Below are 15,645 nucleotides of genomic sequence, written 5' to 3'. Positions count from 1 at the left end.
ACGCAAGGCTCGCAAAAATGTGTTTTTTTCACATTGGCCATCTGCTGGCCAAACATAAGAAGCAGCTCACTGACGGTGAAGTTATCAAGACGGCATGATGGCTGCTGCTGCCACCTTGTTTAAAAACAGAGATGCAATTATGATAGCCATCAAGAGCACGCCGTTTGATGCTTTAACAGTAGCCAGAAGGGCGGAATTGTGTCTCGGCAAATACACCAAGACTTACCAGGCTGTGAATGTTTCTCACTGCAGTTTGACCTATCAGTAGACATGGCAGTTACAGCCCAGCTGATTGTTTCGTCCACATGGCATTCGAAGATGCGACAGCAAAGGAGGACTTCTTCACTCTTTTGCCACTCGGAGGACAAGGGGTGGGGATGTCTACAACTAATTTAAAAGGTACGTGATGAGAATAACATTCCGATCAAGAAACTGGTTTCAATCACAACTGATGGTGCACCATCAGTGCTGGGTGTCAACACGCTTTGCAGAAATGACACGGAATTCCCCTCCTTTGTCAATTACCACTTTGTTATCCACCAACAAGCTCCAGTGAGCAAGGTCATTCATTTTTCTTGTGTAATGATAGTTGTCAAGATTGTCAGCTCAATTCGTGCCAGCACTCTGCAACATCGCTTGTTCAAATCGTTACTCGATGAGCTTGATGCCACCAACAGTGAACTAGTCCTTTGTGCGGATGTGAGGTGGTTAAGTCGAGGAAAAGTCTTCCAGAGATTTTAAGGTCTGCTCCCTGATACTGTCAGCTTTCTTAAATCAAGAAATGAAGTGAGCTGTCAGATCATGCATGGTTGCTTGACTGGGTGTTTCTTGCAGGCATAAGAACAAAATTGAATTAGCTGAACCATGAACTGCAGGGGAGGGACAGAGACTGATCAGTGCAGTGAGTGTGTTCAAGTTGAAACTGGGCCTGTGGTCCTCACAGTTTGAAAAAAAAACAAAACTACTGAGCTCTTCCCAAATGTGGGGAAAATACAACAACAGGTCAAAACAGAAAGGGTTCCATCCAAACAATTTGTGTGACAATCTGAACAAATTGGAAAAGGGATTCAACCGATACTTTCAGGAGTTAGACAAGATTATGTTTGTCTCAAATCGTTTTTTTTTAAGTGGACATTTGAAAACTGACAGCAAAATGTCAGCAGGTGTTCGAACAAACCAAAGGACTTGTAAACAGAAATACCCTCTTCTGCCTTGTGTGCACTCAAGGTGAAGGCCTACTTTGGTCCACATACCTCTGTGAGGTGAAAATCATCAAGTCCAAGTCATCTCACAAATGCTCATCTGTTGAACTGTAAGAGACTGGCCATTTCAAACTACGACCCAGACGTCACAGCACTCACTGATCGTGCGCAAGCACAGGTGTCGCACTAAGAATAGGTGAGAATTATGCACATTTTGGGGGTTTTAGTAAAGTTGAATTTCTCAGGAGTAGATCTCGTGCTGCATTTTGTGCTAAAAGTAATTTTGTGCTTATAAAGATTGGAGATCATACACTGAAAACTTACAGTTTACAGAATCAGGGATGGGAGAGCTTTCAACTGAGCCAAGCTGACACATCAAGCTACATTGCTGGTGTGGGTATCAGGTAGGGATACCAACCAATAAACTAACCGCTGTTATGCATGTTGGGGCATAGCCCCTTTAAGAACTGGTCATGTGACCTCGGGAGTGGGAGCTGTTGGGAACCGCCCTGTATGGGCAGTCAATGTTTGGAGTATGGAGCAAGTAGACATAATAAAGAGCTGTGTTCCCTGACGTCTGACTGTGGGGCAGTTATTGAGGAGAAGCCTCAGTACAACGGGTTTAACACTGGTGATGAAGGTGGCGTGCTTTTGACGGCCTAGAAAGTGAAGGAAAAAATCTTCAATACGGACCATCTAGAGATCCACAATGCACAGTAAAGATGGAAATCCTTGGAGGATGGGAGGACCATGGGGGTAAGAGGGCGTCATGGAAAACAGCAAATGGACGGATTCGGGAGCTGTCAAAGGTTTAAAGTCGGTCTCCACGACCGTTGCTGGCATCGGGTTGCGGGCGATCGAAAAGACTCGGTCGTCGGGTGTGGCAACACCAAGCGCTTGGGGAGAAGTGAGCACATCAGGCAGCGCAGGAAAAACAGGCTGTGGGCCTAGTCCAGGGGCAGGGAAATCTCTGCAGTCAATACAGAGAATTGGCAGGAAAGTTCGGGTTGATTGGGACACTCGATAAAGAGGCTGTTGTGGACGGCCTACATCAAATTGTTCAGTATTTTACCACCGCGAATAAGGGCAGCACGGTGGCACAATGGTTAGCACTGCTGCCTCACAGCGCCAGGAACCTGGGTTCAGTTCCCGGCTTGGGTCACTGTCTGTGTGGAGTTTGCACATTCTCCCCGTGTCTGCGTGGGTTTTCTCCGGGTGCTCTGGTTTCCTCCCACAGTCCGAAGATGTGCAGGTTAGGTGGATTGGCCGTGCTAAATTCTCCTTCAGTGTATCCGAACAGGCACCGGAGTGTGGCGACTAGGGGATTTTCACAGTAACTTCATTGTGGTGTTAATGTAAGCCTTACTTGTGACTAATAAATAAATAAACTTGAAGGTGGCAGATGACGACGTGGTGCCGGTCCTTTTCAGCACAATGGGAAGTAAACTGTTGGGCGTTTTGTGAAGCCTGCTGTAGCCAAAAAAAGCAATGGAGAAAACTGTTCAAGAGTTGTGCACAGTACTAGAGGGGCACTTTGTACCAAAACCACTGCTGATTGCAGAACGGTTCCGGTTCGACAAGTGGGACCAGATGGAGAGCAAGACCAATGCCAAATGTGTCCTTGAGCCTAGTGGAGCACTGTGTCTTTGGGGCTTTCTTGCAGGGTGCATTACAGGACTGGCTTGTATGTGGCCTCCAGAAGGGAACAATCCAGTGGAGGCTGTTCCTGATTGGCTTTTGAAAATGATGTGTTTTCACCTAGATGACAAAGCACTATGGCTGTAGCCCCGGTATGAAACGCCACAAGAAACGATCCAGTAATGGATTTCGTCTTACGAGGAAAGACTATACGTACAAATCAGCCTGGATTTGTGTCCCTACCTGTCCAGGAGGTGGGAGTTGTTGCCTTTTGTGTGGAATGAGAGTGATCATTCCTCCTATGTTACGAAGAAAGATGCTGGATCAAGTGCACCCAGAGAACCTGGGAGTGGTGTGAATGAAGGAGATTGCCAACAACTATTTTTGGTGGCCAAGTGTTGACTCACAGATCGAGGAGAAGGCAGGTGCTTCTGAATTCTGTGCGGCAAGTACTGCCGTTGTTGCCCATCCATCTATGGCTGAAGCTCCCTGGCAGAGGATTCATGTAGACTTCGCAAGTTTGATGGAAGGAAAAATACTTTTGTTGGTGTTCGATGTCCACTCAAAATGGCCAGAAGTAGCAAGTATGAAGTTTGTGTCTGCAGAGGTGACAATAGATTGACTTGACAGGTTGTTTGCTTGATTTGGGAGTCCTGAGCAAATAATGAGCGACAACGAGCCACGGTTTGTGGCAAAGGAGTTTGTGGACAACCTCAACCCCCAAGAGGTGAGGTCAGCTCCATACCACTCCATGATAAATGGCCAGGCAGAAAGATTTGTCCAGACCTTAAAGCAGGTGCTTAAGGTTTCCCAAGGGGAGGGTTCCCTTGGAAGGTGAATGAGTTGATTCCTAAATACATACTAAACACACCGTGCAATGACCCAGTGTTACCCGGCATTGTTGATGCTTGGTCGCAAATTGAGAACCCCTTTTGATCTGATGTGGGCAGGAGGGACAAGAAAAGTGGTGGCAGGAAAGTAGGAAGGTCGAGGTGGTCTGGTGGGAGGGGAAAGAAGTTCAGGAAAGGAGAAACCGTGTTGGCGAGGAATTATTGTTGGGTGAGAAATGGGTTCTAGCGACAGTGGTGGCCCAGACAGGGTCATTGTCTTATACTGTACAGATCCAAGATGAATGGGTCTGAAGGAGGCACACGGATAAACTGGTGGCCGCCCCACTTCAAAGGAAGGAAGTCCTCCCTGCTCTGCAATTGTGGCAGGCAGAGCCAGGGGAAACGACCGGCTTTAGGGTTCCTGAAGCAAAGGTGGTTTCCCCCAGAGAGGAAACATTGGCAGAGTCTACTGGAGATAGTAACCCAAGCGAGAGGGGAAGCTCGAGAGCTTCCAGGAATTCTGGGAAGGACACCCAAGAAGACTCCTGAGGCAAGGAGACACTCATCCAGGAACGGCTGTCCTCCAGACAGACTGATCATGTCTATGTAGACATTTAAGTGGACGTTGATATTGTTATTCACAAGGCAGCACGGTGGCACAGTGGTTAGAACTGCTGCCTCACAGCGCCAGCGACGCTGATTCCCGGCTTGGGTCACTGTTTCATGGGTTTCTTCCTGGTGCTCCGGGTTCCTCCCACAGTCCAAAAGATGTGCTGGTTAAGTGCATTGGCCACGCTAAATTTTCCCTTGGTGTACCTGAACAGGTGCGCCGGAGCGTGGCGACTAGGGGATTTTCACAGTAACTTCATTGCAGTGTTAATGTAAGCCTGCTTGTGACACTAATAAATTTACTTTAAAATGTTTTTATATATAGTTGCATTGTGTGTGTGTATTATGTATGTTGTATGCCCCTTTAAGAGAACAGGTCAGGTGACCCAGGACTCAAGCTCCACCTTGGGGGAGCTTTCCAAGCCAGTCTTGTGTTGACTGTGCTGGAGAATAGATGTGTTATTAAACAGTTCCAGTTAATTTACTCCCACTTACTTCATGGTCTTTTATTAGTGCATATTAGACCTGATACATAACAAGGAGGGAATAGAGAGACACGAGGAAAATCGAGATGGTACTTCAGGTTTGACTGCAGGAATTTATTGACAAAACCCAGGGGTCCCATAAAGCCATCTACATGCCGGTCTCAAACACAAAAGGCATGAAGCTGGTCCAGTGATCCAACTTTCTCAAAATCAGCTCTGTGAATTAAAGCTAACTGGAAAAGGAGCCAAGATCTCTAAGCATGCATGGATTCATATTCTGAAAGTAATGTAGAAACTGGAAAAGATAGAGAGAGGCTTTTGCAACAGTACAAGCATTTGAGGACAACTGCAACTGATCTGTCCACCATGCATCAATGATATCACCCTGCAAACACCAATGGTGGAATATTCTTGCAAGGATTAAGCGGGAATACCAGTGTAATGCAGAGGAGCATCATCCGCAAGTGTGCCCATGCACAACCGACAACCCTCAATAAAATCCATCTTGAAAAACACACAAAGCATCTGTGAATGATTTAAGCTTGGTCGCAGTTAACATTCTCTCTGGTGTTAATGCTGAACACAGTAAGAGGTCTCACAACACCAGGTTAAAGTCCAACAGGTTTATTTGGTAGCAAATACCATAATGCTACATAGTGCTACCAAATAAACCTGTTGGACTTTAACCTGGTGTTGTGAGACTTCTTACTGTGTTCACCCCAGTCCAACGCCGGCATCTCCACATCGTTAATGCTGAGGGCAGTGTTCACCGACAGAAACTTATTTCCTCAAAGCTGAAGACATTTATTTCACTCTCCACAGAAACTACATGACTTTTGAGATGAGAATGTGAGAAGATTATCACAGCTGATTATCTGCACACGGAACAAAGTTATCTGTAAATAAAGCTGGCAAAAGACAAAAAAATGTGAGTGCGCGTGAAGGAACACAATATGTGAGAGAATGGAGAAGGAAAAAGGGTAACAGAGAAGTGATTGTGAAAGAGAGAATAACGGTTTACTACATGAGGTTGGAATAAAATTATACGTCCATTCATTTTCAATGACTTCACTAACCTCCTGGGCTCTTATTGGTGTCACTCTCCATGTCACCACCATATCCATCCTGACTCTCACTTTCTCCATATTCGCTGCCTGCTATCACTCGTGACTCGGTTGGCCTGCGTCCTGAGGAAACGTAACTGGGGGCTCGTCCTGGAGGCATTGACCCAACTTCACCAGCTGAAAGAGAGCATTTGGAAAATTAAGACTCCTCGGTTAATACTGGTCGGTGACCAGACTAATAAGGGTAGATATTCCAAATAACAGGATTGCCCCGAAAGGTGCAGTTGAGCAAATGAAGAATGGGAAGTTGGGTACCAGCAATTGCACTGCAGGATTGTCATTAAAAACCTTCCTGGCTTACGGTTTAAGGGAGGAAACATGCTGTCTTTGGTCAGTCCTCCCTTTACGTGACTCCAACCCCATGTGATTCACTCTTAACTATCCTCTGAAGTAATATAAAATGCCATTCAGCTGAACAAATTGCCTATTATGAGTGGCATGCCTTATGAGGATAGGCTGAGGGAGCTCGGTCTTTTCTCCTTGGAGAGACGTAGGATGAGAGGAGACCTAATAGAGGTATAGAAGATGTTGAGAGGCATAGATCGGGTGGACTCTCAGAGGCTTTATCCCAGGGTGGAAATGGCTGCTACGAGAGGACACGGGTTTAAGGTGCTGGGGTGTAACTATAGGGGAAATGTTAGGGGGAAGTTTTTCACACAGAGGGTAGTAGGCGAGTGGAATCGGCTGCCGTCAGTGGTGGTGGAGGCAAACTCAATAGGGTCTTTTAAGAGACTCCTGGATGAGTACATGGGACTTATTAGGATGGAGGGTTATAGGTAGGCCTAAAAGGTAGGGGTATGTTCGGCACAACTTGTGGGGCCGAAGGGCCTGTTTTGTGCTGTAGTTTTCTATGTTTCTATGACTAATCCAAGATGTAGGTCCACTGAAATGACTCCTCTGAAGCCAGTGTCCCTTCACCAAATATAGATTTATTTACATAGTAAGCAAAACGCAGACAGGTACTTCCTTGTACAGAGTATAAACCCGGAGTCCAGCAACCCTGACATTCCACGTTACATACACATGCAGAGCTCCTTGATTGCATAAGCCATTACTACCTTAAATCAGGGAGCTCGTATTCTCAGAGGTCCACATTGTGGGCCTTGTTAAAGTCATTACATTCACCACCACCACTTTCTAACAAACAAATAATTACTCAATCCCATATTCCCAGTTGGGAGCCAGATCAGGAAGGGGCTCAGGTCAGGGATTTACAATAACTGTGTTGGGAACAGATGATCACAGACTTTCCTCACAGTTCATATTAAACTATGTACAATATTTTGAGGGACTAAAACATTACCCTGTGTGTTTTTTAATAAAATATATAGAGATATGCTCATTGCTATTTCAAAGAAAAATTAAAGGTGGATAAAGATCTTTAAAATGGCTGAATCTATGACTGGGACAGAGCCATACAAACCAGGGATTCCCAGGTTGCCCAGCACCAAGTTAGCTGATCCTAACCAGGGAATCAGTTGTAACATTACAGTACGGCGCATTGTTCCTAGCCTTGAAGAAGGTTTATAATCCACAGCTTCTACTCAGGAACTGCCGGCTAGTATGGACATGTAGACATCTGATGACGACTGAATCAGACTTGATTGGGATGCCTCCTACAATGGGTCAACTTGACAGCACGCACTCTGTCTAGGTTGGCTCATGAATCAATCATCATGGGAATGAAATGCTACCAGCTGGTTAGTGCCAATGGAATTCTATCCCAGGAACGTTGACGGGATCGTGAGTGGGAACAGCAGCGGGGCTCAACATCCGGCGAAACCCAGAAACCACAAATCCCACTGGTGAGATTGTGATTTCCGATTGGTCATGAACCTGATTTTAACATATTAACATTCATTTCCAGATAATTTACACCCCCCTCACTATATACTCCCCCCCCCCCCCTCCGCCCCCTGCCCCCCAGGCGTATTGTCAAACCTCACCAACATGATGTCACGTCAGCGAGGTTTACAACCGGTTCACCCAGATGTGAACCTGTCGTGGGGATCCCCTAGGGGGCATAAAGGTGAGTATAACTTCCGGGGGGGGGGGGGGGGGGGGGGGCGGGGGGGGGAGGCACATAGCCTGGCTGTCCCCTGGCATTGCCTCCTGGCACAGGTTGGCATTGCCAGGTTAGCACCGTGCCTGACTGTGCCAACCGGTGCCGGGGGCAGTGTAGGGGTGGACCCTAGTGGAACTCATGGGAGGGGCTGACTCATTCATTTGTAGTGATGTGGGGATGGTGGTGTTGGGGGGGGGGGGGGGGGGGGGGGGAGGGCGGGGAGGAGGGAGGGATGTGGGAGCTGGGGATGCCAGTGACATTCAGGAGGAACTGGAGAAAGAGCTTGATGCATGAATGCTTGCACACACGTGCCAAACCCCATCTATTAATATCTAGATAGGAACACAGGAACAAAAGTAGGCCATTCAGCCTCTTGGGCTTGAAGTGCCATTATGACTGACCTTTATCTTAACCATATTTACCCAGATTGTTTCCATATCTTATGGTAGAGCTCTATAATTAATGTTTTAATAGGCTTGAATTACATAATTAAAACTGTTGTGTAATGAATTTCTAGCTAGGCTAAAGATTAATGATTGATGGTTTGAAATTAAATGCCAACCAGCATTAATATTTTTCACTTCGTAAGCATCATGTTGGGGATAATAGAATATTCAGAAACTATTTGGCCAATACATTTCCATCAAGCTCCTGTACCTCAACATTCCCCATCACACCAGTGGTGGAGGTGGGGGGCCGGGGGAGTGAGGTGGTGAGGGAGAGTGAATATGTGCGAAGGGCAGGGAAGAAGTGAGAGCGTGCGAGAGGGGTTTTTTGGGGGGGGGGGGGGTGAAGAAAGAGAGAGAGCATGGGCGAAGGGTGGGGGGGTAAGACAGAGCGTGCGCAAGGGGTGGGGGGGCAACTGTAGGGATTCTATGATTCAGCCTTCAGATCTGAGGTGTGAATATGCGAGGGGGGGGGGGGATGAAGCTAAGCACAGGGCCCCACAAACTGTGAATCCGCCTCCGGTTTCATCAATTCAACTGCTTGAGCCACAGTTTGTTTGCCCAAAAGGCCAGCTCGACCCTGAAATATCCTAAATTTAACACGAAATGTCATTAGGAAGCTCTGGAGGATTTAGAATCTCTAATGGTTTGCAGGAGACTTCATTCATCAATGCTAACCGCTTTTCGGTGATTCGGGTTCCAATGGCCATTGCAAACAGCCATAGAATTAGGACAGTGAGACAGATTTATGTAACGGCTGAGGACAAAAATAGAAATCACTATTTTAACGTCTATGGAGCAAAGCTTTCATCGCAGCCGTGGGGTATCATTAAACAGGATAGTGCTGCTAATAACTTTGATTCCCACTCTCTATAAGTCAGCATTATGCAAAGAGGTACGATGGTCTTACATTGGAGCTACACTGCTCCCTCCCAATCTCCAAATGCACCTCATAGTTTATTTACTTGATTTGATAATAATAAAGCTCCGCTTTAATTAGACTCATTCTCTGTCCCCTGCAGGAAGGCAGCTGGGTAACAGCTTGCTGCCTTTCTGGTTTCCCATGCGAAGGCAGCTGATACTGCAGCTTGCTTATCTGTCGGAACATTAAAGGGAACATTATTGGGGAAAATAAATAATGTTCATAAAAGTGTGGATTGTTCCTGATGATTGGAACACAGTGCCCTGAATGCGAGGGCACAGATTTAAGGTGATTTGCCAAAGAAGCAAATGTGATGTGGGAAAAAACCTCTTGACCCAGCGGGGTGGTTCGGGTGTGGAATGCAGGACCTGGAAGCGTGGTGGAGGCAGGTTCAATCGGGGCTTTCAAAAGGGTGTTCGATGATTACTTGGATAGAAACAACTGCTGGGGTAATGGGGAAAAGGCAGGGGGATGGCACTAAGCTTGTTTGGACACGATGGGCCAAATGGTGATTCTGTGATGTTGTTTTCCCTGCACAGCTCTTACTGAGGAGAGCATTACCAGGCGAAGCTGGGGTATCTCTATTTTGGTAGGGGTAAAAAAAAAAAAAACGGACGGGGACATCTGGTTTGGAGGAGACCTCGTGGCAAGCACTTACTCTCCCTCCTCCGTGTGGCCCATGTACACTCTGCAGATAGCTCATCTCTCTAGGCCCCACTGTAAGCCAGGCAATGGAGAACCCCCCAGCACTCACTTGCCTTGCTCCCTTTGACAGCAGAGGAACACACGTTTTTGGACAGAGATTCTGCCCCAATAGAAGCTCCCTGAAAATTGCTAGTGCTTTTGGGATGAGGGATATTTTCATCTTTGGAAACAGTATGGATGAAATCTTTGCACAGTGAGGAATTACAGGCCAACGAAAAGGCTAATCAGGAGAAGATGGGCAGAATTTTCAACTTGCCGGTGGAGTCTGACAGTACCACACTGGCCACCCATTACATGGACCTGATTTTCCTATCAATACAGTGAGTAAAAGGGAACCTGTGCACACAATATGCTTATTCCAGTAGTACACCCAGATGAAGTTGTCTCTTAAATAATCTGATTGCACCAGTGATTTATTTTTGATGTATAATTCACACTGTGGCAACAAGCTTCAAAGCGGCTGCTTTCCTCTGACAGACGGCTTTAGTTCTTTCATGCCCTCTTTTCATTCACAACTGTTTGAAGTATTTCTGGAGCATATCCCAAGGCTGCTGGCGTCTTATCACAGGGCACATTCCAGAATGCTGGAGCAACAATCGGCTCAGCATTCACAGCCATCAGAATGTCAAAGATTACACTTTGATTTCTGCTGTTCTTTCCCAGTGGAAAGAGGAAGGGTCCTGAAGGCCAAGAGTAAGTTGCTGATCATGGATTTTACGGTGCGTCCACAGCCAGTCGAGCTGTTGTCTTTTCCTTGTGCAATGTTTGTACTCGTCAACAGCAATGACTCTGGTGGCACGGCTCCATTTGCTTTACATTGTCAGTGCTAAGGACAAGATTGTTGCTGCAATGTGAAGGTCAGGTTGACTAGCAGCTGGTTCGCCACACTCGGGGCTATTATACACAGGGAAATGTACACGTATCAATTATGTATCTTTAAAAGCAGGATCTCAGTTAATGATTGGAAGACAATGAAATATTTCCTGTGTTAATGGACCCAAGCCCTTTTGTCAAAATGGGATAGTTTTTGATCCTGATCTTTGTCCTCACGACTCTGCCCATTTAATAGTGTCTAAGAATTTCCAGGAAGAGGGGTTGAGAGTTGAACTTGGACTGTACCTGCAGTAGGTGAAGGCCCATCACAGGTTGTATATGATATGGGGGAAGCACAGTCCTAATCTTCCACCTTGTTTTCCTGGTTGATACATAGCGGGTGCCACAGTAGCCTTGAGGGATGGGGGTTGGGAAATCAAAGGTGGTGGTGCTGTGGTCTGCTTTTGGACCTCTCCCAATCGAAAGTGTGGTAGTGTGGCCCCTTTAAGAGGACCATGTGATCAGGCCGAACCCTATGGAGAGGCAGAGCTGGAAGCCGAGCCAATCGGGCGTAAAGGTGTGTGTCCTGGGTCAGGGAGGAACCTCAATTGGAGCCAGGGAGGAGCAGAGAGAAGATGTGTATACAGGTCTCTCAGATCCTTATTTGTGTGTGTGTGTATATATATGTATATATATAATATGTATAAATATCATTGGTAATAAGCCCTTTATAGCTTTTGAAGCCACAGAGCGTCACCTTCCAGGAAGTCTGCAGGGGTTCAGGGTCTGGGCAAAATTTGGGAAGTGAGAAAGACTGGGATTTTAAATTCCGCCCTGAATGTTCAACAGCAGTAAATATCTTGTCACTGCCTATCTCCACCCATGAAAGCCTGTCTTTTTTAGCCAGGCTGAACTGTCTGGAACCTAAGCTCTGGAATTCTCTCCGTAAACTTCTCCCCTGCTCTATCCTTCTTTAAGATACTCCTTAAAACCTACCCATTTGATCAAGCTTTTGGTCCTCTGTCCGAATATTTTTCACAAGGCTTGGTGTCGTACTAAGTTTGATGGTGCCCCGGTAAGATGCCTTGAAACATTTTATTACATTAAAGGTGCTACACAAATGCAAGTTGTTGTTTATCAGCCACACAAAGTAAAGAAGGACAAGCGATAATGGAGTTGGACAGGATTCACTGACAGTTTATTACCAGGACTGAGCGAGGGCAGGGAGGAAAATCTCCCCCAGTGAGTCCACGAGCAAGCAAAACTACTTTGTTCAAACTTCATTGCAGCCAGGACGGTGTGATCTGGTGACAAGAGGCTGCTGACTATCCCTGAACAACAGCTTCCCACTGCCCTGGGAGAATGGAAATACGCAATTGCTTGTACTACTTCAGATCAAATGATTAAAAATGACTCAATACAGGGGAACATACTGGAAAGGGAAAGAATATTAAAGTTCCTCATTGAAATCAGAAGGACGCATTATAATGCTCCGCTTCCATTGACTTCAATCGGTAATTGTGCAATGCCTATTATCTTCTAATTAAAATTTCACAGTACGGGAATTGAGCTGACCAATCATGTTGTCTGCATCAGATCACCACTACATACTCCACCCCTTTCCCTACCACCTTTTATTTAATGTTTTAAAGATCTATCTTCCCCAGTGAAAGTTTTCATGTGTTTTCTTTCCACCATTGTTTCTGTAAAACGTTATTCCTTTGTTTTACACCTCTCCTGAGCATTTCTGTAGGGGAGAGATGATTGAGAGGTGACCTGATAGAGGTCTTCAAAGGGCTTTAAAGTCATGGTGGACTTTGAGTAGAACATTTCCAACTGTGGGAGTGTCTGAAACTCGGGCCAGGATTTTCCGCGCCCGCCGCGGGAGATTCGGTGGCCCAGTTAAAAGCCCATTGACTTTCGACGGGACAAGATGATCCCAGCAGTGGGTGGGGCTGAAAATCATGCTCTAGAGGCATTAATATTTTCTACCAATAAATTCAATAAGGAGCGTAGGAAAAACTTCTTTACTCAAAGCTGTGAGAAAGTGGAACCCATTACCAAATGAACTGGTTAAGGTGAATCGCATTTAAGGGGAAGCTAAGTAAAGGAATAGGAAGATATGGTAATAGGATGAAGATGGGAGGGAGGAGGATCCTGAAACATTAGGCCAAATGGTCTGTTCTTTTAGACTATTAATTCTGTGTAATACAAGAGCTTACACTCTTTTAAACCCCATCTGAATTGATGATCTATTAATAGCGCTATAATCCTCAAGCGCCTTTTTAAACATCTCTACTTTCTCTGATAGTGATGCACCTCAATGAGCACCCGGAAACAAGGCTTTAGAACTGAAGGCTTTAATCAGATAACAACGAAACTGCTAACACTAATACAACCGTTCAGACTGAAGGGGTCCTGCCGGAGCAGGGGGTCTTATACCCTGCCACCGGAGGCGGGACCCCACTGGAGTGTGCCAAGACAGCACTTAGAACAGGTAAACACCCTAACCCAACAACATAGTACAACCCCCATAACAACAACAACACCCTAGCCCAACAGTAACATAATAACAACCCCAGTGGTGAACCAACGATGGTTCACCACATTCACCCCTCCTTTAGGAACCAAAGGTGGCGGGGTGAATGAGAACAGATAATGACAAAAAAAAAAAAAAAATAACAGGATTCACAAGTCCAGACGGTCTGGAGGACCACACCGACGCTGCGATCGTCTCAACACCGGTTGCGAAACCGGAGCAGGTGCTTGCGGTGGCTCTCTCAAAGCAACATCTGGCTGTCCCCTCAAAGACTCCCGGGCCGGCCGGCCCTGATGAGGCGATGGTGCAGGGGATCCTGGAACGATTGGTGGTGCTGGTGGTGGTGATGATGGTGGCGCCGATCTCCGAGTCTCAGGCAAGCTGTACATGGGGGTAAAAGTGTTATGCACTGGTCCCGGTGCTGACCGCGCCACGTCTGGGGAAGTAATGAGGAGTAGTGGATCTGTGACTGGGGGAATAGGAGCGACAGGAGTTGCTACGTCCCCTGCGGGCGCCAGGTCTCTGATGGAGACAGTGTCCTCTCGCCCGTCAGGATATGCCACATAGGCATACTGAGGGTTGGCGTGGAGGAGTTGGACCGGTTCGACCAAGGGGTCGGACTTGCGAGCCCTCACATGGCGCCGCAGAAGGACGGGTCCTGGGTACGTCAACCAGGCTGGCAATGAGGTCCCCGAGGACGACTTCCGAGGGAATGAGAACATCCTCTCGTGGGGAGTAGCATTGGTTGCCGTACACAGGAGGGAGCGGATAGAATGGAGCGCATTTGGAAGGACCTCCTGCCACCGGGAGACTGGAAGGCCCTTGGATTTTAGTGCCAGTAGGACAGCCTTCCAGACTGTAGCATTCTCCCTTTCCACCTGTCCGTTACCCCTAGGGTTGTAGCTCGTGGTTCTACTAGAGGCAATCCCGAATGAGAGCAGGAATTGCCTCAAGTCGTTGCTCATGAACGACGAGCCCCTGTCGCTATGAATATAGCAGGGGTACCCGAACAGGGTAAAAAGCTCACTGAATGCCTTGATGACGGTGGCAGTCGACGTGTCCGCACAGGGGAAAACAAACGGAAACCGGGAAAATTCGTCTATTATGTTAAGGAAATAGACATTCCGATCCGTTGAGGGAAGGGGGCCCTTAAAATCTACACTCAGCCTCTCAAAAGGGCGAGTGGCCTTGACCAAATGTGCCCGGTCTGGTCGATAAAAGTGTGGTTTGCATTCTGCGCAAGTCTTACAACTTCTCGTAACTGACCTGACCTCCTCCACCGAGTAGGGTAGGTTGCGGGCTTTTATAAAGTGGTAGAGTCTGGTGACTCCAGGATGACATAGATCATTGTGGAGAGCCTTCAAGCGGTCCTCCTGCATGATGGCGCATGTTCCGCGCGAGAGGGCATCCGAGGGCTCATTGAGTTTCCCTGGACGATACATAATATCGTAATTATAGGTGGAGAGCTCAATTCTCCACCGCAAGATCTTATCGTTCTTGATCTTGCCCCTCTGCGTGTTACTAAACATAAACGCCACGGATCGTTGATCCGTGATCAGGGTGAACCGCTTACCTGCCAGGTAATGGCGCCAGTGTCTGACTGCCTCCACAATGGCCTGAGCCTCCTTTTCCACCGCCGAGTGCCGAATTTCGGGGCCTTGAAGGGTGCGGGAAAAAAACGCGACGGGCCTGCCTGCCTAGTTTAGTGTGGCGGCTAGGGCGAAATCAGATGCATCACTCTCCACCTGGAAGGGGATGGATTCATCCACCGCGTGCATCGTGGCTTTCGCAATGTCGCTTTTCAAAGCCTTGAAGGCCAATTGGGCCTCCGGTGTAAGTGGGAAGGTCGTGGACTTAATGAGCGGACGAGCTTTGTCCGCATAGTTGGGGACCCACTGTGCATAGTACGAAAAGAAGCCGAGGCATCTCCTCAGTGCTTTCGTGCTAGCGGGCAAGGGAAGTTCAGTAAGGGGGCGCATACGGTCTGGATCAGGGCCGATGACCCCGTTTTCCACCACGTATCCAAGGATAGCTAACCTGCGCGTACGGAATACACACTTCTCCCTGTTATAGGTCAGATTCAGGTGAGATGCAGTGCGTAGAAAGTGTTGGAGATTTGTGTCGTGGTCCTGCTGGTCATGGCCGCAGATGGTGACGTTATCCAGGTACGGGAAGGTAGCCCGCAACCCGTTCTGGTCCACCATTCGGTCCATAGCACGCTGGAAGACCGAGACCCCATTGGTGACACCAAATGGAACCCTGAGGAA

The 15,645-nt window shown here is 47.3% G+C and overlaps 1 protein-coding gene across 1 annotated transcript in view; it reads right to left on the bottom strand.

The window, feature by feature from the left end:
- LOC144502909 (rabphilin-3A-like) overlaps positions 1-15,645 on the bottom strand; it is a 150,261-nt gene that overhangs the window by 59,541 nt on the left and 75,075 nt on the right. Inside the window, exon 8 of the mRNA XM_078227321.1 lies at positions 5,841-6,005. Within this exon, the coding sequence (XP_078083447.1) occupies positions 5,841-6,005 (165 nt within the window). The remainder of the gene's footprint in view (positions 1-5,840; positions 6,006-15,645) is intronic.

Source organism: Mustelus asterias, chromosome 13 (genome assembly GCF_964213995.1).
Source record: "Mustelus asterias chromosome 13, sMusAst1.hap1.1, whole genome shotgun sequence".
NCBI classification, from domain to species: domain Eukaryota; kingdom Metazoa; phylum Chordata; class Chondrichthyes; order Carcharhiniformes; family Triakidae; genus Mustelus; species Mustelus asterias.
The sequence above is the reverse complement of the archived record's forward strand: the minus strand, read 5'-3'. Positions and strand labels throughout refer to the sequence as shown.